This window comes from Nicotiana tomentosiformis, chromosome 11, assembly GCF_000390325.3.
Source record: "Nicotiana tomentosiformis chromosome 11, ASM39032v3, whole genome shotgun sequence".
In the NCBI taxonomy this organism is placed as follows: domain Eukaryota; kingdom Viridiplantae; phylum Streptophyta; class Magnoliopsida; order Solanales; family Solanaceae; genus Nicotiana; species Nicotiana tomentosiformis.
This window is the reverse complement of record NC_090822.1, coordinates 48144135-48170367: the sequence shown is the minus strand read 5'-3', so window position 1 is coordinate 48170367 and position 26233 is coordinate 48144135. Positions and strand designations below refer to the sequence as shown.

At 40.4% G+C, this 26233-nt stretch overlaps 2 protein-coding genes across 2 annotated transcripts; both read right to left on the bottom strand.

The window, feature by feature from the left end:
• Positions 1-20816: 20816 nt before the first annotated feature.
• Positions 20817-22262, bottom strand: LOC138901401 (uncharacterized). Its single transcript, XM_070189162.1, has 4 exons — positions 21927-22262; positions 21726-21815; positions 21105-21488; positions 20817-20921 (listed from the first exon to the last, which is right to left on the bottom strand). Exons 1-4 carry the CDS (start codon positions 22260-22262, stop codon positions 20817-20819), a joined length of 915 nt encoding a protein of 304 aa, XP_070045263.1.
• A 2270-nt stretch (positions 22263-24532) lies between these two features.
• On the bottom strand, positions 24533-24985 carry LOC138901400 (uncharacterized). Its single transcript, XM_070189161.1, has one exon. The coding sequence runs from the start codon at positions 24983-24985 to the stop codon at positions 24533-24535; it is 453 nt and encodes a 150-aa protein (XP_070045262.1).
• Positions 24986-26233: the final 1248 nt, after the last annotated feature.

The window sequence follows — 26233 nt, the reverse complement described above, 5'->3', positions numbered from 1 at the left end:
AAAGGCAGAACTATTTTTCGGAAATCATGATTTTGCTGAGCATCTTATCTCTGAGTTACTTCTTGTATTATTTTCTTTACGTTGTTATGAACTGTTGTTGGTAATTGGTGGTGGACCCAACCTTGGTACAAGCTCGTCACTACTTTCAACCTAAGGTTAGGTTTGTTACTTATTGAGTACATGTGGTCGATTGTACTCATACTACACTTTTGCACCTTGCGTGCAGATGTTGGCTGGCTATGTTACTGTGTTCGATGGGAGTTGGATTGAAGATGTACCTGCGTCCTGGCTGTAGCTGCCTCTTGTTTGTGGTAGCTTTAGATCTGTAAAACCATGTTTATGTACTATTCAAGCAGACTATGTATTTATTTAATTTTCGCTTTGTAAACTCTATTCTTAGAAGCTCATGATTTGTACTACCAGTTCTTTGGGAATGCATTAGATTAAGATATTTCTTTACTTAATTGCTTTATTAACTGTTATTGGAACTGGTTAGTGATTAATTGGCTTACCTAGCGGGTTGGGTTAGGTTCCATCACGACTAGTCAGATTTTGGGTCGTGACAAGGTGGTATCAGAGCTCTAGGTTCATAGGTTCTACAAGTCATGAGCAAGTGTCTAGTAGAGTCTTGCGGATCGTTATGATGAAGTCCATACCTATCTTCGAGAGGCTACAGGACATTTAGGATATACTTCCCATCTTTCTTTCCTTATTGTGCGGCATTGATTCAGCTTGAAGCGTAACCCTTTGAATTCCTTCCACACATTCATATGCGCACATGAGTGCTCGGTATCAGTTGTGCATCGCCGGATTGTGATTCTATGAACGAGGTTCGAGATGTGTATTCGGTGTTTTGGTGATGGGCCAGTCTGGAGGAGTTGAGGCCACGGTTAGACCACAGCTTGAGCTCGGTAGCTTCAGTGGTAACTTGTACATTTAGACTCAAATGTCCGGTAATGTCCCTACGAGAGGAATTTGTGGCTCGATGAGCAGTGAAATGGCTTCGTGATGAGTATGATGTAACTGTGAGATGTTTTCAGATTGTTCAAATGTAACGAGAAGAGTTTCCTTGAGATGTAGCAAGGACTATGGGGTGTCTGATTTCTGTCTTGATTTGGCGTATGGTCTCGAGTTATGGGAGTGTTGAGGGATCTCTCATGTTGTTTAGTTGTGGAGTAAAGTAGATTCTCATGTCTTGTTGATGAGTTCAGAATCGAGAAGATTAAGTGATTTCTTAGTAGTTGTGGTTGTGAAAGGGTATAAAGAGATGCTAGTTTAAGGCTGAGCAGGTGGGTCATAACCTGCGAGGCAATCTACGGATGTGTGATTTTTATAATGTTATGTGGAGGTGTTCTATCATATTAGTTGGGTACATTTGTGCGATTTGAGTTTGGATCGGTTGTAACAGTTGACCTGACTATCACGAGGATGAATGCGAGATTTGCAGACGATTTGAGGTATTATATGGTTTGTGTTGCATGAGCTTACAAAGGATTTAGTTGAATTTCGGTGCGGGATTTTGGCAGCAATAGAGCATGGGTATCGTGATGTTATCGACTATTTGGTTCTATGGCTTTGAGCCCAGTGGGTGAGTCTGCTATCGACTAGTGGATTGCACGGTTATGTGTTGTATTGGTTTTTGTTTGGGGTATACTGGTGAATCAGTTATGACTTGCAGAGGTCGAGATCGAGGATGACTCGGGTAAAGGAATTTCTGGATACATATTGTATTACACTCTATGGGTATATGGGAATCACAAAATAATTGAGTGATTATTCGCGAAGGATGTAGTGTACATGGAATAGGAATTTTCTCGGTTGCTTAGGAGTGTGGGTTACTCCCTTGAGGGGTTGGTGTGCTAATGGGGAACAAGTCGTTCGGTCCGTTTGGTCGGTTTCATTGAGATTTGAGTAAATTGGATGAATCTCGAGAATGGTTCTAATGGATTCAAGATTTATATGTAGCGATTTGGAATTTTCAAGATTTGTATATGGCTAGAAACTTAGAATTACATGGGATGGTGTCGAGACTTGTGGCATTTTATACCATTGTGGATTATACATTTTAGCATCAAGAAGGTGAAGGAAACAATTTTAGGTTCACATAAGGTCTCCTTAGAGTGGGTGTCGCGGTTGTGGTGCTCTGGGGTACTTAAGAAGGAAGTTAGCGACTTATGGGCCTTAAGGCATTGGGGTTTTATACTAGGGTCTCTCGTGTGGTGAATCTTGGTTAAGCATCGTGGTGTTCCGATAAGGAGAAGTATCAATTTGAAGGCAATTTGGAAGGGACTTGGAGAAATAGGACAGTGCGGTAGTAGGTTGGATCCGCACAGTAATGGATATAATCAGTTCTTTGGGTACTTATGATGTGGCTAGTCTCAACAGGTGTTTCGTGGCAATGCTCTTGGGTTTTGGTGACCTGCGTGGCTGGGTTGAGTTATAGAGATTCGGTTTAGATATCTTGGTTATGTGCAAATGGGTTTTGAAGTGTTCTTAATGGTTTTTACCACAGTTCGAGGAGTATATTCCCTACCGGCATGAGGGATATGTTGCGTATTGAAATTTTCTCCCGGGTGAGATCTAATGGAAGCTTTATGACTGATCATGTATTTATTCTTCTTGGGCCTCAGAGTTGATTATGAGATTCTTTTACTCTTCACAGGATGGAATGGTAGACATGGTGTTGTTGGGATTGAGATTTACATGTGCAAGGTCACAGGTCAATTTGGGAGGGAAGGGCATAAATTCATAGGCAGCATGGACGGATTCAGATGACTAGGTAACTGATATTACTAATCGATATGGCTTAATGAGAGTATACATTTCACAAAGGGCAGTGTGTTTTGATTTATGGATACTTCATTGGTATTGCGGCACTCTCCTAGTTGATCGACTGCTAATATTCAAATTTTGCTATGTGGCATGGAAGAATTTTAGAAGTATTTCTCGTGGGATGATCGTGTATGAGAGATGGGTTAGACATTATGGTGGTGGAGATGGAATCAGACATGGTGATTCGCATGTTTTAGGGATTTGGAGGCTGGGAGTTCTCAGGAGCAGATTGTTTCATGGTTGTGGACTGTGAGGTTGTGGCCGAAGCTAGCCAGTTGATAGTATGTGTTATGATTCAGTCATTGTGAGCTTTCGGAGGGGTTACTTATCTATTGATGGGTGACCAGAGTTGATTTGGGATCCATTGGTAGGCCGATTAGGATGTGTATTCTACACTGAGCAGGATTGGTTGTCTCCATACTACTACTGTTGAGGGATGTGCCATTCGGTTGTTATTATGTTTATTCGTGTTCTGGAATTTTCTGTGAATTACTCTTCTATGCTACGAGGAGTTGTTATTCGTTGGTTTCAGGCACACATGGTGCGATTCTGTTGTGGTCATATGGCAGAATTTGAGCGAGATGAGTAGTTGGGTATGGCATGATTGATTGCGTATTGGTTATATCCTTTCGAGTTTTGGGTGGCATTGTGTCATTTTATTTTCTGTGGTTATGGTAATACACTTTGAGTACTTGATGTCGGATTGCGTGTGTTTATTGATTTTGAGCATAGTGGCTGAGGTATTTCATATGGACCAGTATTTGGATAGGGTCGCTCATTGCAACAGAGTTATGTGGAAATATGATCCTTTGTGTTAGAATTGTGTGTTATGGTTCTAGGGTGTGTGATGGGTTTAAGCATTTCGTTGTGGTGGTACTTGTGGAGCTTGCGGGATGGTTCTCTCGTTTGAGTCATTTGTTTTTCCATGATTGAGTACATTTGGAATGTTGCTATTTGGTGCACATATTGCACGGATTGTGGCTATAGATTGTATTGATGTGTCATGTCACTAGAGTGGTCATGTTGGATGAGATAAGGTCATTGGATCTGGAATGGATACTATCGGATTTGGTTACAACATGTTTGGAAGGACAATATCGAAAGTGAGCTTAGAATTGGCTATAGTTCTTGTCGAATGAGAGAGAGCTCTATGACTGGTTGATCTGATGAATGGTTATGAGTTCTGCATGTTTCTTTCATCATCAGCAGTGTACGAAGGTTTTAGAGCGAGGTTTTGTTTGATATGAGGTCTATTACCGGTATTGGGTTATTTTGAGCAGCTACTGTGATTTGAAATTTTTGCTATGAGTATTTGAGTTATGTGGTACATCATGTGATTACATCTTGGGTTATAGATATGGCTTGATACAGCTTGTTCAGACTTATACAGTGTGTTGATGCGATCTTCTGATCTTATAGAAATTGTGGATGTTGGAAATTGGATTCTAAGGTTTTTGGGCTAGGTTGAATTAAGAACTACAGTTATGTTGTGTTATCAGGCCTATATGGGATAGAGTAACATGAGATCACCCCCGGGTATGTGCATGGTAAGGTTACACGACGATTCGATGGCTTTTGGAACAACTCTTAACACATTCGATGACGAACGTATGTTTAAGTGGGGGAGGATGTAACGACTCGACCGACAGTTTTGAGCATTTACACTTCGCTCAGTTTTTTGAGGGCATGGGTAGCTCCGTATGATGTATTTTGACTTATGTGAATCGTGGGTTTGGTTTTCAGGTTATTCGGGATTGATTTGGAAAAATGATTCTCAACTAGGGAGCTTTAAATTTGAAAGAGTTGACCAAGTTTGACTTTTGGTGTATTTGAACCCGGATCGGAGTTTTGATGGTTCCGGTAGGTCCGTTGAGTGATTTTGGACTTAGGAGCGCTTTCGGATTGTGATTTGAAGGTCCGTAGTAGAATTTGGCTTGAAATGGCAAAAGTTGGAATTCTGGAAGGTTTGACCGAGATGGACTTTTTGATATTGGGGTCCGTAATGTCGAACGTGACTTGTGTGCAAAATTTGAGGTCAATCGGACGTGATTTGATAGGTTTCGGCATCGGTTGTGTAAGTTTCAAGTTTCAAAGTTCATAGATTTTGATTTGAGGTGCGATTTGTCGTTTTGTCGTTGTTATGTGTAATTTGAGGCCTCGAGTAGGTTTGTTTTATGTTATGGGATTTGTTTGTACATTTGGACGGGGTCCCGAGGGGCTCGGCTGAGTTTCGAACGTAGTTCGGATCATTTCAAATGGTTTTTGCATTGCTAGTTTTTCTGCTGTTACCTGTTGCTTCTGACGTTCTTCGTGATCACGAAGGCTTTGCCGCGATCGCGAAAGGTGTTTAGTCAGTGGAGCTATTTGTTCTTTGCGTTCGCGCTGCTGAGGTCGCGTTCGCACTGGATTAAAGATTGTAGTCTTCGCGTCCGCATCCATGGCTACGGGTTCGCGTAGTGTTGAGCAGGGGTTGGTCAGTCTATATGGATTCTTCATCGCATTCGAAGGGAGTTGTCCGTGATCGCGGAAGTTTGGTAGTGAGTTTCATCTCGTTCGCAAGGGTTTTGCCGCGAAAGCGTAGTGCAAAGTGAGACAGTGTGGGTTTGTGCTTGGCGAACGCGAGTCTTCTACCGCGTTCGCGTAAGAGGATGCCTGGGTAGAAGTATAAAGTACTCTATTTCGAGGGTTTCGGCCATTTTTACTTTTTGGGAGCTATGGAGCTCAGATTGAGGCGATTCTTAAAGCAATTTTCACCATATGAATTGGGGTAAGTGTTCCTTACTCGGTTTTGGTTATATTCCATGAATCTATCTTCGATTTTAGCTTTAGGTTGATGAATTTTAAAGAGGAAATTGGGGGTTTTGGCCTAAAGTTTCATAATATGAATTTTTGAGTTTTGAACATCGAATTGGGGTCGGATTTGAGTGAAACTAGTAAGGTTGGACTCGTAATTGAATGGGTTGTTGGATTTTGTAAATTTTGTTGGGTTCTGTGGTGCGGGCTTGGGTTGGGCTTTTGGTCGATTTTGGGCTTTTGATTCAAGATTTGATCTTTTTCGATCAGGATTGGTTCCTTTAACATTGTTTGATGTACTTGAGTTGTTTTTGGTTAGTTTCGAGCCGTTCAGAGGTCGAAACGCACGGGATGGCATATTTGGAGCATCGCTTGGCATGCTCGACATTGGCTTTTGGCTTGTTCGAGGTAAGTAACTCTTCTAATCTTAGTGCTGAGGGTATGAAACCTCGTAATACGTGTTATGCGATTGGCATTGAGGTGACGCACATGCTAGGTGACGGGCGTGTGGGCGTGCACCATGTGAATTTGGACTCTGTTGTTTCTATGGCACTGTATAGTGGTCCTACTTTATTAATATTCGTGTTTTCACCATGTGATAAAGTAGTTAATCTGTCAAACATGCTAAATATCATGTTTAAGCTTTATGCTGATATTGTTAGGACCCATGGTGGTCGTTTCTTGCTGTAATCTCATTGATTTCATTGATATATTGTACTTAGTCATATTCATGAATTCATATCATATCTCAATCTCAATTTTTGTTTATTGATACGTCATATCATTGTTGCCGGGCTAGTTTCATGGCATTGTGAGCCCGTGAATGAGACTGTAGAGATTGATGACTGAGTGAGGCCGAGGGCCTGAGTGAGAGTGATATTTTGGGATCGGGCTGCACACCGCAACATATTATATTGATTATATTTTATATTTGGATTGATTTGCACGCCGCAAAAATATTGTATCGGGTTGCACGCCGCAACAATATTGGATCGGGCTGCACGCCGTAGCATTATAGCGCTTGGGCTAAAGGAGCCCCTCCGGAGTCTGCACATACCCCCAGTGAGCGCGGTTAATATTATTGAGGGATGGATCTTCCCTGGACATAGATCTTGTGCGAAGCATTATATACCTAGAGATGAATCTTCTCCACGGGCTGGATTGGCCCTACTCGGTACCGAGTGGCTGATGATAAATTGATGTGTATATTCCGGGATGGATTTTTCCTGGGCCGGATTGGCTATATATAGTACCGAGTGATTCAGCATGATGAGTGGAATGTGTGAGAAAGTGAGATTGAGTACTCGGAGAGTGTGAGTACACGAGTTCATCTCTGAGATGCATTGCATCGATGCATGCACGCATGACATACAGGCATCGAGATGTATTTTCCTCATGTTGTACGGTATTACATCATTCATGCTTTCTCACATATGTTGACAGATAGGCATAGTGATGCATTTGTTTTACACTGGTTATATGGAAAGAAAATGAAACATCTCATTTATTATTATTGAAAGGATTTTTGGGAAAATTACTGTTTTCAAACTTATTCATATTTTTGGCAACTTTGGTAAAAGATTTGGGTTTTCACTGATGTACTTGAAAGGCAGAACTATTTTTCCGAAATCATGATTTTGCTGAGCATCTTATCTCTAAGTTACTTTTTTTATTATTTCCTTTACGTTGTTAGGAACTGTTGTTGGTAATTGGTGGTGGACCCGACCTTGATACAAGCTCGTCACTACTTTCAACCTAAGGTTAGGTTTGTTACTTATTGAGTACATGGGGTCGGCTGTACTCATACTACACTTCTGCACCTTGCGTGCAGATGTTGGCTGCTGATGTTGCTATGTTCGATGGGATCTGGATTGAAGATGTACCTGCGTCCCGCTTTGTACTATGTATTTATTTCATTTTCGCTTTGTAAACTCTATTCTTAGAAGCTCATAATTTGTACTACCAGTTCTTGGAGAATACATTAGATTCAAATATTTATTTACTCAATTGCTTTATTAACTATTATTTGAATTGGTTAGTGGTTATTTTCCTTACCTAGCGGGTTTGGTTAGGTGCCATCACGACTAGTCGAATTTTGGGTCAACAAAATACGAAACTGGTTGTAACATGAGAGTGCTTTTAAAAAACCAACTTGTTAATCCTCATTTACGTATTGTTCCTCGTCCGAGAATTCTTCGTCCTCACTTGTTTCAATTTCATCAGCTGATTTTTCGTCCTTATTTTCTATTGTTGTTACTTCATTTTGTATCAATTTCTTCTAATATGCATTAAGGATGCTCCAAATCATTTTCTAACTGATCATCCACTATTTGGTGAACACTTGAGATATCGTTATGATATACAATATCTAACACATTCTCAACATCTACCCTACCCACAAGCTTAGTTTTGGTTACCACACACCAATCAGACTTTCTCCTCCGCAATGGATAAGGAGCATAATACAGTTGTCTAACGTTATGTGAAATTATGAAAGGATCATAGCAATCATACTCCCTCGTATGATTAACCTCAATTATATTGTATTGCTGGTGAACTTTTGTACCTCTTATTGGATTTGGGTCAAACCACTTGCATTTAAAGAGTATCAATTTTTTATATGCCCAACCTTTATATTCTAGTTATAATATTTCTTTGACCACACCATAATAATCAATATCTCCAACTTGGTTGCCATCACCACTTTTAACCCACACCCGTTGTTATTGCTATTTTTATTCTTAGAGCAATCCTCTGTATGAAACTTGTAACCATTCACTACGTACTTAGATATTGTTGTGACCTGAAGCCCAGGTCCCTAAGATATTTCTTTCAAATTGACCCACACAGTGACTGTGACACATCAAAAATATTCAGTAGTTGCATCAATGTAATCATTGTAAATTTACATTTTAATTACTAATAAATCAACACTTACTTAAGAAATAGTTAAACTTTAGGACAATTTAGCAACACATGCATTGTAGCTGACTTGTACTCCATATCACTCAAACTTCTCTTTCTAACATCCTTAGAACGTCGGCTTGGTTTACTAAAGTTGGACATTGGTGGATATAATGGATCATTTACACATTCGACAGTGCGCCTATTTGGCCTATTCCTAGAATATGGTATGTTACTCTCGAAATAATAATAATGAAAATGTGTAGTTTCCATTGCAAATAGGCTTCACATATAGATCCCTCAATCCTATTCCTCTGCTTAACAAATTGTTTGCATTTGCCAATTGTCCTACATAATATCATCTTAGACAAGAACATTCAAATAAAATAGAATATTGCATCAAACTTATAATATTACCTCTCAAAGAGATACATTTATCTGCATTGAACATGCCCTCCAAGTCATGCCTCGTGTACAAGGTGGATTGGAAGGTGTTCCATCACATTAAAGAAACCACATGGACATATTTTTTCCATATTACTAGAAGTTACATGAATGTTCTGATCCATCCGAAGTAGGTTTTCTCCCTCAATGTGGTAGAACACAAGTCTTTGAAGAACAAACTAATCTATGTGATGGGTTTTCCAGATTCTATCACGCAAACTGCAAAATGTAATAGGCACTAAGGTCTCCGTGAAAACATGGCAGTCATGACTTTTCAAATGGCTCAACTTTTCTACATCCATATCTACACGTTTTCCCAGATTCGACGTATAACCCTGAGGCATCTTCAAGTTCATAACCCAATCACAAATCTGTCATCTCTCTTCCAAAGTGAATGAGTAACTTGCTTTGTGTGTGAACACCTTACCATTGTTCGCAGTCTGCAAACATAATTCAGGTTGCCTGCAATATTCTTGTATGTCCATTCTAGCCTTCAGGTTATCGTTTGTCTTACCTTTAACATCCAGCACTGTGTTGACCAAATTGTCAAAATAATTTTTCTCAATATGCATGACATCAAGATTGTGTCGGATAAGATTATCTTTCCAATAAGGCGACTCCCAAAATATACTCTATTTCGTCCAATTCTGAGTAACTCCATATCCGGGGAATCTAGAAGGTGGAGCCTCAGTAACTATAGTGAAGTTCTGCACCCCCTTCCAAATTTCCTCACCTGAAAGTATCGGAGGTGGCGAATCATGTTCCACTTTATTCTTTTTGAATGGATTTTTCATCCTTCTAAACTCATGATCAGCATGCAAGAACTGACATTGACAAACAAACCATGATTACTTTTGGCCATGTTTTAAGGTGAACGCTTTACCATTTTCCATGCAGTATGGACAAGCTAACTTCCTAGCAGTCATCCACCCAGACAACATTCCATACATAGGAAAATCGTTAATAGTCCACATTAAATTGGTATGCAAGTAGAAATTCTGCTTAGTTGATATGTCATGTGTTTCAACACCATCATACCACAACTGTTTTAGCTCATCAATCAAAGGTTGCAAATATACATCAATCAAACGTTTTGGATTAGGTGGACCAGGGATAATACAATTTAAGAATATATATGGACTAGTCATACACAACTCAGGCGGTAGATTATATGGTGTAAGAAAGATAGGGCGGCATGAATATGGCGCCACAGATATAGAAAAAGGTGTGAAGCCATCCGCACACAAACCTAACTGAATGTTCCTTGGTTCACTAGCATAATCTGGATATGTCCTATCAAAATGCTTCCAAGCTTCTCCATCTGAAGGATGACACATAACACCAGGTGGTATTCTATTTTCAAAGTGCCATCTTATATGAGGAGCGGAACTCATCGACGCGTATAACCTCTTTAACCTAGGTATAAGAGGAAAATAATGCACCGCCTTCGTAACAACCATATTCCCGCTAAGAAGCCTCTTGAAACGAGGCTTTTCACAGAATTTACAACTTTCTAAGTTTGCATCTTATTTATAATATGACATGCAACCATCTCCACAACAATCAATTCTCATCGACGAAAGTCCTAACTTAAAAACGAATCTCTTTGCCTTGTAGAAATCTCCAGTTAAGTTGATATCTAGGTCAACTAGTTCACTCATAAGGTCAATGAAAGAGTCCATAGCCATTTGAAAAATATTCCAATCAGATTTGATACTTAGTAATCTAACCGCAACAGACTACTCAGAGTGCGGACATCCTTCACGTAGTTGACGACTAGCTTCCTCTAACTATTCATAAAAATATTTTGCATCATCGTTAGGAGTCTGTTCAACATTTTCATCGGGCTCAACCCCGACCCAAAAGAATTGGCAACCATATCATGAATTCTAGAATCTTGATTTCTATTACCTACCGACCTACTACTTTCACCAGCAACCATATTATGAAATATTCCGCAACTACCATCGATCTCTCCATGGTTAGTCCACAGAAAGTAATTCTCTATAAACCCCTACTATAATGATGCATCTTAACTTCCTCCGATTTTTTAAACTTCATACAATTGCACTTAACACAAGGACACCTAAATACTCCTTCAATTTGGTATGATGAAAGTGACATTGCATGTCTAATAAAGTCATCAACCCCTTCGAGAAAAACCTCCTTCAATCCCCGCCGATTAGGATAATTCATATTGTACATCCAAGTATGATTTTCCATCTATACAAAGAAAACAAAAATAAATCTAGATATTTCGAAAAGTAATAGAAGTACATAATTTATTCTACAATAATATTTGAATTAATTAATTTTAATTAATTAAGATAATTAATTTTTACTAATTAAACTAAAATGAAATTATAATAAATATAATTAATTATGATTAATACAAATTAAACATAAGCTATAAGTTCAATTCATATCCTAAAAGTTCAACATTTACCCTTACAATTCAATTCATATCCCAAAATTTCAACCCATACCCTAAACAATTCAATTAACACCCTAAATAATTCAATAACCTCCCAAAACATAAGCCCTTAACAATTCAACACTTACCCCTAAAAGTTTAATTCATATCCTAAGAGATCAATGCATACCCTAACCAATTCAATTCATACTTTAAAAAATTAAATTAACCTTACAAAACATAAGCCCTTAACAATTTAATTCATACCCTAAAAGTTCAATACATATCCTAAATATTCAATGCATACCCTAAACAATTCAATTAACCTCACAAAACATAAACCCTGAACAATTCAATTCTAACTCTAAAAGTTGAATTCATACCCTAAATATTCAATGCATACCCTAAACAATTCAATTCGTATCCTAAACAATTCAATTAACCTCACAAAACATAAACTATTAACAATTCAATTCATGCCCTAAAAGTTTAACTCATAGCCTAAAAATTCAATTCATACCCGAAAAGTTCAATTCACAAGAACTAAACCCTAAAAACTCAATTCAACTCAAAGTTAAACATTCAATTCCTAACTAAATTATTCAATTCAATACAAACTTAAACATACAATTTACACCCTAGGTAATTCAAAGTTAACAAGACCTAAACCCTAAAATTTCAATTCAATTGAAAGTTGAACAATCAATTTAAACATTAATTAACTAATTCAAACACTAAAAGTTAACAAAACATAAAATCTATACAAACAATGTAATACAAATCGAAACCTGGAATTTTTAAGGACCCGTTTGACCATAGATTTTGCCAAAATAAACTTGGGGTTTATTTGGCAAACACATGTTTGGCCATAGATTTTGCCTACATTTTGGCCAAATCCCAAGTCCCAAATCCCAAATCCCAAAACCAGCTCAATAGCTGGTTTTGGGCCAAAATATCACTATTATAGTTTTTAAAAATTGCCCCAAACTTTTATATTTTATAAAAGAGCCCACCATTTATTATTTTGTAACGATGTTGCTTCGTCTTCTCGGTCATCTGATAGTGTATCATGTAGTTCATTATAAAACTGATAATTTTGTATCAAATTTATTTATGTTCAGGACTATGGTTTGAGATAATGTAATGAATGTTATTTATAATGGTATTGTTGGATTTTTGTGATAGTTTTTAGAACTTGTGGGTTTAAGTCATGTTTCATGTTTTTCCAAACCAAACTTCACCCAAAACAGATGTCCAAACACATTATCATCTTTAAACCAAACTTCACCAAAATCAGATTTTTCAGAATAAATTTGGGAATCTATGGCCAAACGCTAGCTAAGAGGTAGAGGAGGAGGGGCAGTGGCGGTAGTTGCAGCGCTAGCGACGGCAACGGAGGCAGCGGGGGTTGCAATGGAGGAGTGGGGAAGGGGCTGTGTGTGAGGGAGAAGAGAAGGAGTGGGGAAGGGGCTATGTGTGTGAGGGAGAAGAGATGGAAAAACTTTAAAAAAATGAGAAGAGAAGAAGAAACGACGGGGGAAACCTGATTTTAGATCTGGAATTTAAGGTACCGATCGGTAAGTCGGTCGGTACACTTAAGTGACCGTTGACTAGGGTTTGACCACAATTAGATGACAGGTTTTGGTCGGTTATGTCACGACTCCAATCTCCCTTCGTAAGATGTCGTGATGGCAGCTATTCTCTAAAAGTAGGTAAGCCTAACATACATGAACAAATAACGAAAATAATAATAGAACTTCAAATTTAAAACAAACAGCTATCAAAAAAGAACTCCACAAAACAACTAACAATAACTCCCAAAATCTGGTGAGACTGAGTCATAAGCTCTACACAAGTGTACTAAACATCCCTAATACATCACTATCTAAATAAAGAGTATGTAATAGAAAACAAGGACAGAGGGTTACTCCGAGGCCTGTGAACGCCGGCATGTATACCTTGAAGTGTCCGATATGGGAGCCCTACTCACTGGTGCCTAACCTGATATTAGGTAACAGGATATGCACAAAAGGATGTGCAGAATCGTAGATGAGTACACCACAATGGTACCCAATAAGTATCAAGCCTAACTCGATAGAGTAGTGAGGAGGCCAGGTCAAGACACCTACTAGGATAATATAGTCTAAGAATGTAAACGAGGAAAATGAGGCAATAAGAAATACAACAAGGTAGACTACAACTGAATTTAAAGCAATAATTGCAACAAGGAAGCAACACATAATAAGAACATCAAGGAAGCAATGCGGACAAATACAAGTGAGGTAAAGGAGAGATAACAACAAGAATCACAACTAAGGTATCGCCTCGTAATCTCATTTCACAATCACAATTACAATCTTTCCTTATATCACCGCAGGAGCCATATATTTAGTTTTAAAAATAATTTTCCCGAAATAGCTACTCACATTTTAGCCCACCTTATCACACTGTATGGCTACAAGTAGTTCCCCTACTAGCAACACGCGTATAAAGCCCACCTTATCTCACCGCATGCGTATCAACCCCTAGCCTTATACCACCGCATGCATATCAATATCACAACATATCACAACTCGCACCTCAAGTTCCCAAATTCTGTAACTTGCTAAAAGAATCAATAATATCAATGTTTCCATAACAAACAGCCCATGGCTCAACCACGATCTGTACAAGAGTCTCAATAATAGCAAACTAAAACTGAATAGATCAACCAAGATGGTATTTCAACAATTAACAACTTTGCCTCAATGTGATCACGACTTTTAAAACTTCAACACCAATAACTCAACAAGAAGCTATTCCGTGAAAAACAACAACTTCAAGTAACCAATTCAACAATTAAAGAAGTAACGAGCAATAAGGAAAACAATAACTTCAACTAAAGCATATAAGAGCAATTAACAAGTGAAAAGTGGAAAACATGTTAACATTATCAAATAAGTCATGTGAGGGTAGATTAATACATGTAAGGGTATATTAACAATGAAACTATAACTTGCTGTGACAATTTAATTAAAGTCATGAAAAGAGTCCAAATAGCCTAAACCGATCAAATACCTATATAGCCTGTGTACCCATTCATCACCTTGCGTACACGGCTCTCACATGTCACATATAGTACAATCAACCCAAATCCTAAGGGGTAATTCATCGAGACAAAGTTAGGCAAGGTGCTTACTTCAAACAAGCTAATACAATCCACTAGTAAGTCTTTTTCATGATTATCCAACTCTGGACGGCTCGAATATATCCAAAATAACTTTATACCATAAATACAAACCATAGGAAACTATTCCGGAAGTTGCAATATTTAAAGTGTAACGACCCGACCGGTCATTTTGCTTTCTAGAACCCTGTTTCCCTAAGTAAGACTTCTCGTACATGCTTTTACTATTTAATGACTTACGGGGACAGTTAGTTCGGGATTTGGAAGGGTTCGGGTTGAAATTGGAACACTTGGTTCCTTAAGGTTGGCTTAAAAGGCCAAGTTTGACTTCGGTCAATATTTTAAGTAAACGACCTCGGAATCATGATTTGACGGTTCCAATAGGTTTGTGTGATGATTTTGGACTTGGGCGTGTGTTCGAGTCGGGTTTTTGATGACCCGGGAGCGTTTTGGCGCCTAATAGTGAAAGTTGGTTCTTTGAAGGCTTTAAAAGTTCTTTAAATTTGCTTTGGAGCGGGATTTGGTGATATCGAGGTCCAAACGGAATTATGAGACCGAGTATAGTTCTGTAATGTCATTTAAAACTTGTACGCAAAATATGGTGTCATTCCGAGTAGTTTAAGTACGCTTCGGCGCATTGGAAGTAAATTGAAGAACTTGAAGTTCTTAAGTTTGATTCAATTGGTTTTGAGGTGCGATTCTTAGTTTTAATGTTGATTTGAACGTTCCGAGAGTTCGAGCGAGTCCATTTTATGATTCCAAACTTGGTGGTTCATTCGGGAGGGGCCCCGAGTGTCAATCGGATGAGGCTCAGACCAAGATGTGAATTTGGAGAAACAGCTAAAGCTTCAGGGCTGTCATAATCACACCTACGCTTGGCCAGCCGCGGGTGCGGGCTCGTAGGTGCGAGCCACGAAGCACAGAAGTGAGAGATCAAGGGCAGCCTAGGAACCGCATATGCAGAAGATTGGGCTCATCTGTGCCATCGCAGGTGCGAGAGCTTTGGTCGCATGTGCGATTAGGCCCGCAGAAGCGGCCCCTTCTGTCCGCAGATGTGGAGACTGGCCAGTAGGCCCACAGAAGCGGCCCCTTCTGTCCCCAGATGCGGAGACTGGCCAGGTGAGGGAAAGTCGCTTGGCAGTGAGGGTTCATTTAATACGGATTTAACCCATTTTTATCACATTTTATCTCACTCTTGGGTGATTTGAGAGCTTTGAAGGAGGGGATTTCGACCTAGCTTTGTGAGGTAAGTAATTTCAACTTAATGTGAGTTTAATACATAGATTATGGGTAGAATTAATTTGAAAATTTGTAGAAATCATGGGTTAGATGAAAAAAACTTAGGTTTTGATTAAAATGGGATTTTATCATGAAAATGATTATGGAACTTAGTGAAAATAATATATTTATGTTCCTAAGGTTATGGGTAACAACTTTCTTAGAAAATTTCTGAAATCCCGGCACGTGGGCCCGGGGGTGAATTTTAGGAATCTTGCATTGAGGGTTGGGTAATTGTTTTAATAGTGGGGGTATGAACTTTTGAGCGTAAATTGATTAATTTATATAATGTTTGACTAGTTTCGAGTCGTTTGGCACAAAATTTAGAGGTTTGAGCACTTTCTTCAATCGGGAAGTGGGCTTTGAGACGAGGTAAGTCTCCTTTCTAACCTTGTAAGAGGGAAATTTTCCCATAGGCGAATTAACTAATATATGTGACTATTTGTGGGGGGCTACGTATGTACGAAGTGACGAGAGTCCATGCGTAGCTACTACTTATGCTAAAGTCCGGGTAGTCTAGGACCCCCATCATGCTATACTTGAAATAATTGCGCCTTTACTTGTCAACTAAATTGCTTAAGTCATAATTTCCAAAAATTGTAAGAGGATCCCAAATGGGTAAGTTTCACTTAATTGAGGGTATGGATAGAAGACTTGACTGCTATTGAAAAACTTGTGTTTCTTTAAGTTATTTCTATTAGTGGAGCGGGCCGAGCGCCTCAGCAGATTAAATAGATGCATTTATGGTTCACGTCGTTCGACCCTCGGTAGTGCACAATTTAAATATCGTTATGTTGGTTCGGGCTGTACGTCCTCGGCATTATTTGCGCATGAATATTATTTTGGGATTTTATACTCATAACTGATATTTCTCCAATGTTTAAATGGAAGATACATTTGAGATTAATAATTGTGAAAAAGGGTATTTGCCGTCACTTACTTTTGAGTTTTAGTATATTTATTGTAAGCTATGCTCGGTTATGATTTAAATTTATTATCATTCCTTATTAAGTGTCATGTCGACCCCTCGTCACTACGTTTTCGAGGTTAGGCATGATACTTACTGGGTAAATGTTGTTTTATGTACTCACGCTACACTTCTGTACTTGATTGTGCAGGATCCGAGGCAGGTACATCTGATTACCAGACCGGTGCGCATATTTGATCCCTACTCCAACACTACACGGTGAGCTGCCTTTCCGAGCCGTTCTGCAGCAGTCGAAGTCTTTTCTTTGTTTATTTGTATTGTCTATCCCATTTCAGACAGTTGATTGAAATTCTTTTGTATATTCTACTAGTAGCCCATATACTTGTGACACCAGGTCTTGACACTCACTAGTAGACTTATGATTTTGGGTTGTATTTCTACATTTATGATTTCAAATAGCTGTTTTCGTTTTGTTTACTTTAAATTCTGTTATTTGTTAAATTCTCTAAATTTTAAAGAAAATTAGTTGTTTGACTTGTTAAAAAATGGAAATCACTGACTGTTCACTGTCGGCTTGCCTAGCAACAGTGCTGGGCGCCATCACGGCCTAAACCAGAATTGGGTCGTGACATAAAGAATATAAAAAAATCAACTCAAAAGGTCAACCCCAGGCACGTGTCTCGGAACCTGGCCAACTTACAAAATCTGAATACGCATTTAATAACGAGTCCAACCATACTAAAATTATTCAATTCTAACGTCAAATTGACCTTCAAATCCTCAAAATATAGCTTAGGAAGTTTTCACAAATTTTTCCAACTCAAAACACTAATTAAATGGTAAAAACAATGATAGATTCATGTATAATAATCAAATCCGAGTTAAAATCACATACTCCGATCAACTCCTTGAAAATATCTCTCAAATGAGCCCGAATTCAATCTGAATCACACCTGTGCCCCCGGGACCCCGTCTGAACATACCATCAGGTTCCAAAACACACAGCGAACACGCTCGAAGCCTCAAATCAAATCAAACAACACCAAAACCACGAATCGCACTTCAATTCAAGCCTAATGAACTTCCAACTTCTAAAACTAATGCCGAAACATACCAAACCAACTCCAAATGACCTCAAATTTTTCACACAAGTGACAAATGACACAACGGACCTATTCCAACTTTGGGAATCGAAATTCTGACCCGATATCAATAAAGTCGACTCTCGGTCAAACTTCTCAATCTTCAAAACTTTCAACTTTCCAACTTTAACCAATTCAAGCAAAAATGACCTACGAACCTTCAAATCAATATCCGGACATACGCCTAAGTCCAAAATCACCATACGAATCTATCAGAACCATCGAAACTCCATTCTGAAGTCGTTTACATAAAAGTCAAACTACAGTCAACTCTTTCAACTTAAGCCTCCAACTTTGGGAATAAGTGTCCTATTTAACTATGAACCTCACCCGAAACCAAACCAACCACCCCAACAAGTCACATAACCACAACATAACATAGAAGAGGCAATAAATAGGGAAACAGGGCTAAAATTGTCATGCCCCAACCTCGGGGAGAGAGACCGGCGCTCAACCGAGTGAACTCGGTCGAGCAAGCCTATTAAACCTTTCCTACCCGACTCATTCATAATCCAAAAAGGGCACGCATCACCGTTTGTAAAACAGGGGAGAGATCAATTGTATAAATATATAAACATTGCTAGTTCATTTTTCCTTATATACATTATGCCATAGTGGAGTTTCCAAAATACAACTCGATCCAGCAACCACCCTAACATACATACATGACCCACATAAACGCCTACGGAGCCTCTAGTGATACAACAGACAATCATGACTATGCCGGCAATAACGCCCCGGCTATACCTTAAAATATGAAAACTTATACAAAAGAAGGACTACATGACCCCTGAAAGAAATGGGGCTCACCAAGACTGCTGTGAGGAGAGAAGTAGAGCACCACTATCTGTGATCGGCACTATCTACGATTGAACTACCTACATCCATTCAGAGATGTAGCGCCCCCGGTAAAAGGGACGTTAGTATTGTCGAATAGTACTAGTATGTAAAGAGGCAAACACCAATCTTAGTAGAATGAATAGTGAAACAAAGAGAAGGCAGTCATAATAATCAATAAGTACTTCACCTAAATACAAAGAAACACCAAGTAAGGATCACATATTTTCCAATTCAATCTTTCCATCTTTTTAGGTTAATAATCTTTAGTGCCAAAACCACAACTCACAAATCCACCGTGTTTTTACACGGAGTCCGGTCTTGCCCCGACCAGCTAAGCCATCTCAAGTGAGACATATCCATATCCACAATGTAAAACAATAATTCCAATAAGATTCTACCATGTGTACAGCATGGCGTCCGATCTCGTCCCGATCGGCTAAGCCATCTCACTTGAGACATAACCTTTTTCAATTGCTCACTCAATTCACATCTCTTTCCCATCTTTCGTTACATCGCTCAAACAGCCTCATTTATTAAGAAGTTCTTGGCACTTGGGCACATTTTACAATTTAAGTCTTTCCCTTTTTATTCGTTCAAATAAAATCATCATTCATGTCGATAAATATCATCACATAAGGCATTGCGCATATAAGGGAAGGAGCTTGAAAAATCATGGTCACGTTCTCAAATAGCATGATGACATGGTAAGCATCTAAAAAAATTAGGGAACATGAATCTTTCAACCCAACACACTAAGGCAAACAATTCTAGTATGATCAAGTCGGAACTTACACCAATTATTCGGACACCAGGAGTTCAATTCTAGGAAAAAGAGAGTTAGCCATACATACCTCAATTGCGCTTCTTTAGACTCTACAATTATCCGGAACACTTAGCAACCTCAATCTTTTTGGATGAAGAATTTGGTGCTCTACTTGAATATTTCAAGCTTTTGGTGATGGTTGAGGATTAATTGATGAAAATTAGGCCTTCCCTCTAGAACCCTCTCTCTCTCTCTCACTAGAAATATCAGAAATGAGCTTCAAAGTAGACTAAAGGGGTGTTTTAACGGAATGGGGGTTGGGTTTTAAATTAAGAAAATGGGTGCCCCGACACAGGTCTGCGGTCGCATATGCGACCGCATAATGGTTATGCGGTCCACAAAGTGACCGCAGAAATGGCCCTCAGGGGCCTGAACTTTCGGCCCAGGTATGCGACCAGTATGTGGTCCGCATACTTGTTCTACGGTCTTATAATGTACCGCAGAACTCCCTCTACAAAAACCAAGAAGGATTATGCGACCGATATGCGGTCCGTATAGTGGTTATGCGGTCACATAAGTGACCACAAAGCTGACCTCAAATTGGCCAACGTACTGCTTCACTTTGTGGCCATTATGCGGTCCGCAGAGTGATTATGCGGCCGCATATTTGGCCGTAGAAATGCATTCTTATGCGAAACATTTTCCTCTAAGTCCGTAGGGTATTGTTCAATCCAAAAAGTCCGAACCGCGGCGAGCAAGCTCGCCGTGAAGAATTTCTACTATAATAATGCAGGAATCTATCTTGGCACCACGAAACCCCAATTTTTTGGTTTAAATTTTTACGGGCCCTTACATCCTCCCCCACTTAAGATCATTCATCCTCAAATGAGGATCAAGGTTCACTTAACACAGTTTCAGTTATGCCACATACCATCAGACCCAAATTTGCCTAACTTCCTAACTTTCTAAAAGTTTTGCCAGAGTTTCCTTTGTATTTAGGCCTATCCACCTGTCAGAGAGCCCCCGAAACACACCTTAGCAACATATATAGAATTAAATGACACATCAGAATACTAAATGACACCAACCGAAGCCTCATGGGGGACATATAACTAGAAAGTAGTGCCTATATATATTAGCCAAACAAGTGATACAAAATTTAAGGGGAACAACTTTATAGAGCTATTACATGGTTATTCAAACAAATGAGGGTACTTATTTTTCATTTCATTCTCGGCTTCCCAAGTAGCGTCTTCGACTTGCTAGTTTCGCCATAATACCTTTACAGATGCAATTTCTTTATTTCTCAACTTTCAGACATGCCTATCAAGAATAACAACTGGAATCTCTTCATATGATAGTTCTTCACTAATCTCGATGGTCTCAACCGGCACGATAGCAGACGGATCTCCAACTACCTTCTTCAATATGGACACATGGAATACCGGGTGCACTAGTGACATCTCAGGTGGTAGCTCAAGTTTGTACGCCCCCTGACCTATCCTTTGAATGATTCTATACGGCCCGACATACCTCAAACTTAATTTTCCTTTCTTTCCAAACCGCATGATCCCCTTCATGGGAGATACCTTCAAGAACACCCAATCATCTTCCTCGAACTCTAAGTCTCTACGACGAACATCCGAGTAGGATTTTTGACGACTTTGAGCAGTTTTCAATAGCTCTTTTATGATCTTAACCTTTTCCATAGCCTGATGCACAAGGTCTTGTCCTATTAGTTCAGCTTCTCCAACCTCGAACCACCCCATCGGCAATCTACATCTTCTACCATACAAGGCCTCAAATGGCGCCATCTGAATACTGGCATAGAAGCTGTTGTTATAAGCAAATTCTATGAACGGCCAATGATCATCCCAGCTACCCTTCAAGTCAAGTACACAAGCACGCAACATGTACTCAAGCATCTGAATAGTCCGCTCTACTTTCCTGTCAGTCCGAGGATGAAATGTCGTGCTAATATTTACCTGCGTACCCAAACCTTGCTGAAATTTCTTCCAGAAATTAGCTGTGAATCGGGCCCCTCGATCGAAAATGATGGAAACTAGAGTGCCATGAAGCCTGACTATTTCCTTGATATACAATTGAGCATACTATTCCGCAGTGTCGATGGATTTAACAGGCAGGAAGTGAGCTAATTTCGTAAGTCGATCCACGATAACCCAAATTTAGTTAAACTTTTGCGGAGTGCGCGGTAACCCTACCACAAAGTCTATATTGATCATTTCCCATTTCCAAATTGGAATTTCTATGCTCTGTGCTAACCCACCAGGCCTTTGATGCTTGGCCTTTACCTGTTGACAGTTTGAACATTTTGCCAGAAAGTCCGCCATACCTCTCTTCATGTTATTCCATCAGTAAACTTCCTTGAGGTCATGATACATTTTTGTAGATCCTGGGTGCACGGAATATCTAGAAGTATGAGCTCCTGCCATGATCCTTTTTCGAAGACCATCTACGTTTGGAACACATAGTCGTCCTTGGTACCGTAATGTACCGTCAACCATGCCAAGAGAAAAAGCTGTAGTCTTATGTATATGAATCCCTTTTTTCAGCTGCATCAATACTGGATCATTGTATTGCTTCTCCTTGACCTGAATCACAAACGATGATTCCACCCTATTCCGCACAATCACTCCCCCTTCGTTAGAGTCTGAAAGATGAACTCCTAAACTAGCCAACTGGCGAACCTCCCGGGCCAAGGGCCTTTGACACGCCTCCAAGTGAGCCAAACTACCCATAGATTTCCGACTAAGTGCATCCGCCTTCCACGGATGATACAAAATGTCGATGTCATAATCTTTGAGCAACTCAAGCCACCTTCTCAGCCTTAAGTTCAATTACTTCTACTTAAAAATGTATTGAAGACTCTTGTGGTCCGTGAATACATCTACATGGACTCCATACAAATAATGACGCTAGATTTTTAATGCAAAAATCGTCGCCGCAAGCTCTAAGTCATGAGTTGGATAGTTCTTTTCATGATTCTTAAGTTGCCTTGAAGCATATGCTATTACCCTACCATGTTGTATTAATACACACCCAAGACCGATCCTTGAAGCATCACAATACACCACAAACCCTTTGGTACCCTCTGGCAGGGTTGATACCGGCGCCGAAGTCAATCTAGATTTCAATTCCTGGAAGCTCCTTTCGCAAGCATCGGACCACTGGAACTTAACCGCCTTCTGCGTCAATTTATTCAATGGAGAGGCAAGAGTGGAGAATCCCTCCACAAACCTCCTATAATACCCGACCAAACCCAAGAAACTGCGAATCTCTGTTGGAGTAGTAGGTCTAGGCCAATCCTTCACCAATGCAATCTTTTGAGGATCAACCTTAATTCTTTCTCCGGAGACGTCATGACCCAGGAATGTAACAGATTCCAGCCAAAATTCACATTTCGAGAACTTTGCATACAATTGGTGTTGATGAAGAGTCTGCAAAACTGTCCTAAGGTGGTCGGCGTGATGCTCTCGACTTTGTGAATATACAAGGATGTCGTCAATGAATACTATCACAAAGGAGTCAAGAAACGGTTTGAAGACCCGATTCATAAGATCCATGAAAGCTGTCGGGGCATTTGTTAGCCCGAAAGACATTACCAAAAATTCAAAGTGCCCATATCGGGTTCTGAAAGCTGTTTTCGGAATATCCTATTCCCTTACATTCAATTGATGGTACCCGGATCGCAAATCAATTTTGGAGAAGAACTTAGCACCTTGTAATTGATCAAACAAATCATCTATTCTAGGCAATGGGCATTTGTTTTTCATTGTCACTTTGTTGAGTTTCCGGTAATCAATACACATCCGCAGCGATCTATCTTTCTTTCTGACAAAGAGAACCGTTGCGCCCCAAGGTGACACACTCGGTCGGATGAAACCTTTCTCTAGCAAATCCCTTAGTTGTTCCTTTAGCTCTTTTAATTCTGCCGGTGCCATTCTATAAGGTGAAATGGAGATAGGTTGCGTGCCCGGCATCCCATCAATCCCAAAATCAATCTCCCTGTCTGGAGGAATTCCAGGGAGCTCATCCAGAAATACATCGGGGAATTCATTCACAATTGGTACAGATTCAAGGGTAGGCACCTCAGCAGTGGTGTCCGTAACTCAGACCAAATGATAGATACACCCCTTCCTGATCATCTTTGTGGCCTTAAGGTAAGAAATAAACCTACCTTTTGGCATGACATTATTCCCCTCCCACTTAACAGCTGGCTCGTTAGGAAACTCAAGCCTCATGATTCTGGCTCGGCAATCGAGTTTGGCAAAACATGAATAGAGCCAATCCATTTCCATTATTACATCAAAATCAATCATCCCTAGTTCAATAAGATCGGCCATGGTATCCCGACCACGCACCGTGACAACACAATCCCTATAAACCCGTGCGGCCATAATAGACTCGCCAACCGGAGTAGATACAGAGAATGGGTCATGAAGCTGTTCCGGTTCTATCCCAAAGCTCGTAGCAACATAAGGAGTAACATAGGACAAAGAAGATTCAGGATCAATAAGGGCATACACATCATGAGATTGAACAGTAAATATACCTGTGACGACATTTGGGGAAGCCTCTGCACTCTGTCGACCACTCATAGCATAGAACGAGCTGGGTCCTCCCGAACTGTGTGTGCCACCCCTAGTTGTACCACGCCCTGCAGATGCTGGAGAGCCTCGAGCTGGAGGGGGTGCTAAAGATGTAGCAGCTGTAGGACTGGATGACTGAGTTGTGCCCCTGCCTGCACCTTGACGGGATGCACGACACTCCCTCTGAATATGGCCTCTCATTCTACATCCATAACATACTGGCATGTCCAGGTAGCAGACTCTCGAATGTATCCTCCCACACTTAGGGCATTGGAGCCTCTGCTGCTGCTTGAATCTCCCTCCTGATCGGCCCTGATGGTGGGACCACCTGCTGCCCTGATCGGACCTAAAGTGACTCCCCTACTATTGACCGTGCCCTGATAGCGGGGCGCTAGCCGAAACTGAGCATAAGACTGGGACTACCCTGATGATCCTCCCCGAAAAGCTGATCTACCACCTCCGAATGAATCCCAAAGGTTGCCCGCTGATCGGGCCCTACTACTACTTTCCCATTCCATCCTGAACTTTAACTTTCGAGCCTCCGTAGCTTGGGCAAATGCCACCATCTTTCCATAGTTCATGTCAGAATTTAGAGCAGCTGTGGCAGCCTCATTAATAACTAAAGAGCTAAGGCCCTGCACAAATCGACGCACCCTAGCCAACATAGTCGGTATCATATGAACAACATACTTTGACAGGCGCACGAACTCCATGTGATACTCCCATCCATTCTTACTACCCTGTTTAAGCATCTCAAACTCCATAGCACAGGCTGCCTTAGTCTCTGCAGGCAGGAAAGGGTCTATGAAGGCATCCAAGAACTCACCCCATCCCGCCGGAGGGCTCCCCTCCTCACAGGAATCCTCCCACATCTCAAACCAGGACTATGCCACCCCTTTCAAATGATAGGAGAAAAACTCTACTCCCTCTAGAACATATAACTCGAAGCACGCATAACTCGGAGAGTCTTATGCATCTCATCAATGAAATCCTGAGGGTCTGCCCCGGGATCAGTACCTGTGAACACTGGAGGGTCTAACTGAAGGAACCTGTTTACCCTCGAACAAGAAGAATCTCCTTGCAAGCTAAATGGGGTGGGTGCAACATTTGACCTCTGAGCCTAGGAAGCTACTAACTGAGTCAGCATCTGAATAGCTCCTCTAAGATCTCCATCAGAAATACTGGGACCGGGAGCTGGGGCTGGAGGTGGAACATGTATATCAGCAGGAGGGATTGTGGCATCCTCCGCGGGTGTAGGAACATGGGTAGTATGTTCTGGAGTAGACGAATCAGGCAGTGTGATAGTAGGGGTATTATCCTCACCCGCATTATCAAGTAAGGGATCAACAACCACTCCTGGGGTGGTATTGGCTTCTTGGCCAACTCTCGCTCTCTTCTTAGGTACCATTTACTGAAAGTTAGAACAACGCACGAGTTAGGGGAAAACAACCTCACATTCCGCTCTATCGCACGATATACAACAACAATGAAGGGTATCGTTCTTAAATGCCCAAGTACCCCCTAATTATAGATGTGGTCGACAACACACCGATAAGAAGGGCTCTACTAGACACGGCTCCGAGACATCCTAGGACACTTTAAAACCTTAGGCTCTGATACCAAGTTTTTCATGCCCCAACCTAAGGGAGCACGACCGGCGCTCAACTGAGTGAACTTGGTCGAGCAAGCCTATTAAACCTTTCCTACCCGACTCATTCATAATCCGAAAAGGGAACGGATGACCATTTGTAAAACAGGGGAGAGATCAGTTATATAAATATATAAACATTGCTAGTTCATTTTTCCTTATATACATTATGCCATAGTTGAGTTTCCAAAATACAACTCGATCCAGCGACCACCCTAACATACATACATGACCCACATAAACGTCTACGGAGCCTCTAGAGATATAAAGGACAATCATGACTATGCTGGCAACAAGGCCCCGGCTATACCTTAAAATATGAAAACTTATACAAACGAAGGACTACATGACCCCTGGGAGAAATGGGGTTCACCAAGACTGCTGTGAGGAGAGAAAGAGAGCACCACTATCTGCGATCGGTACTATCTACGATGGAACCACCTACATCCATTCAAAGATGTAGCACCCCCGG

What these genes read in the sequence shown, in the direction of transcription:
- LOC138901400 (XM_070189161.1), bottom strand. Translation starts at nt 24,985, where the DNA reads ATGTGGGAGGATTCCTGTGAGGAGGGGAGCCCTCCGGCGGGATGGGGT.
- LOC138901401 (XM_070189162.1), bottom strand. Translation starts at nt 22,262, where the DNA reads ATGGGTAGTTTGGCTCACTTGGAGGCGTGTCAAAGGCCCTTGGCCCGG. An exon ending in CTCATACTTCTAGATATTCC is followed by an intron (nt 21,816 to 21,926) that starts GTGCACCCAGGA and finishes AACTGTCAACAG; the next exon opens with GTAAAGGCCAAGCATCAAAG. An exon ending in AGTTCGAGGAAGATGATTGG is followed by an intron (nt 20,922 to 21,104) that starts GTGTTCTTGAAG and finishes ATATTGAAGAAG; the next exon opens with GTAGTTGGAGATCCGTCTGC.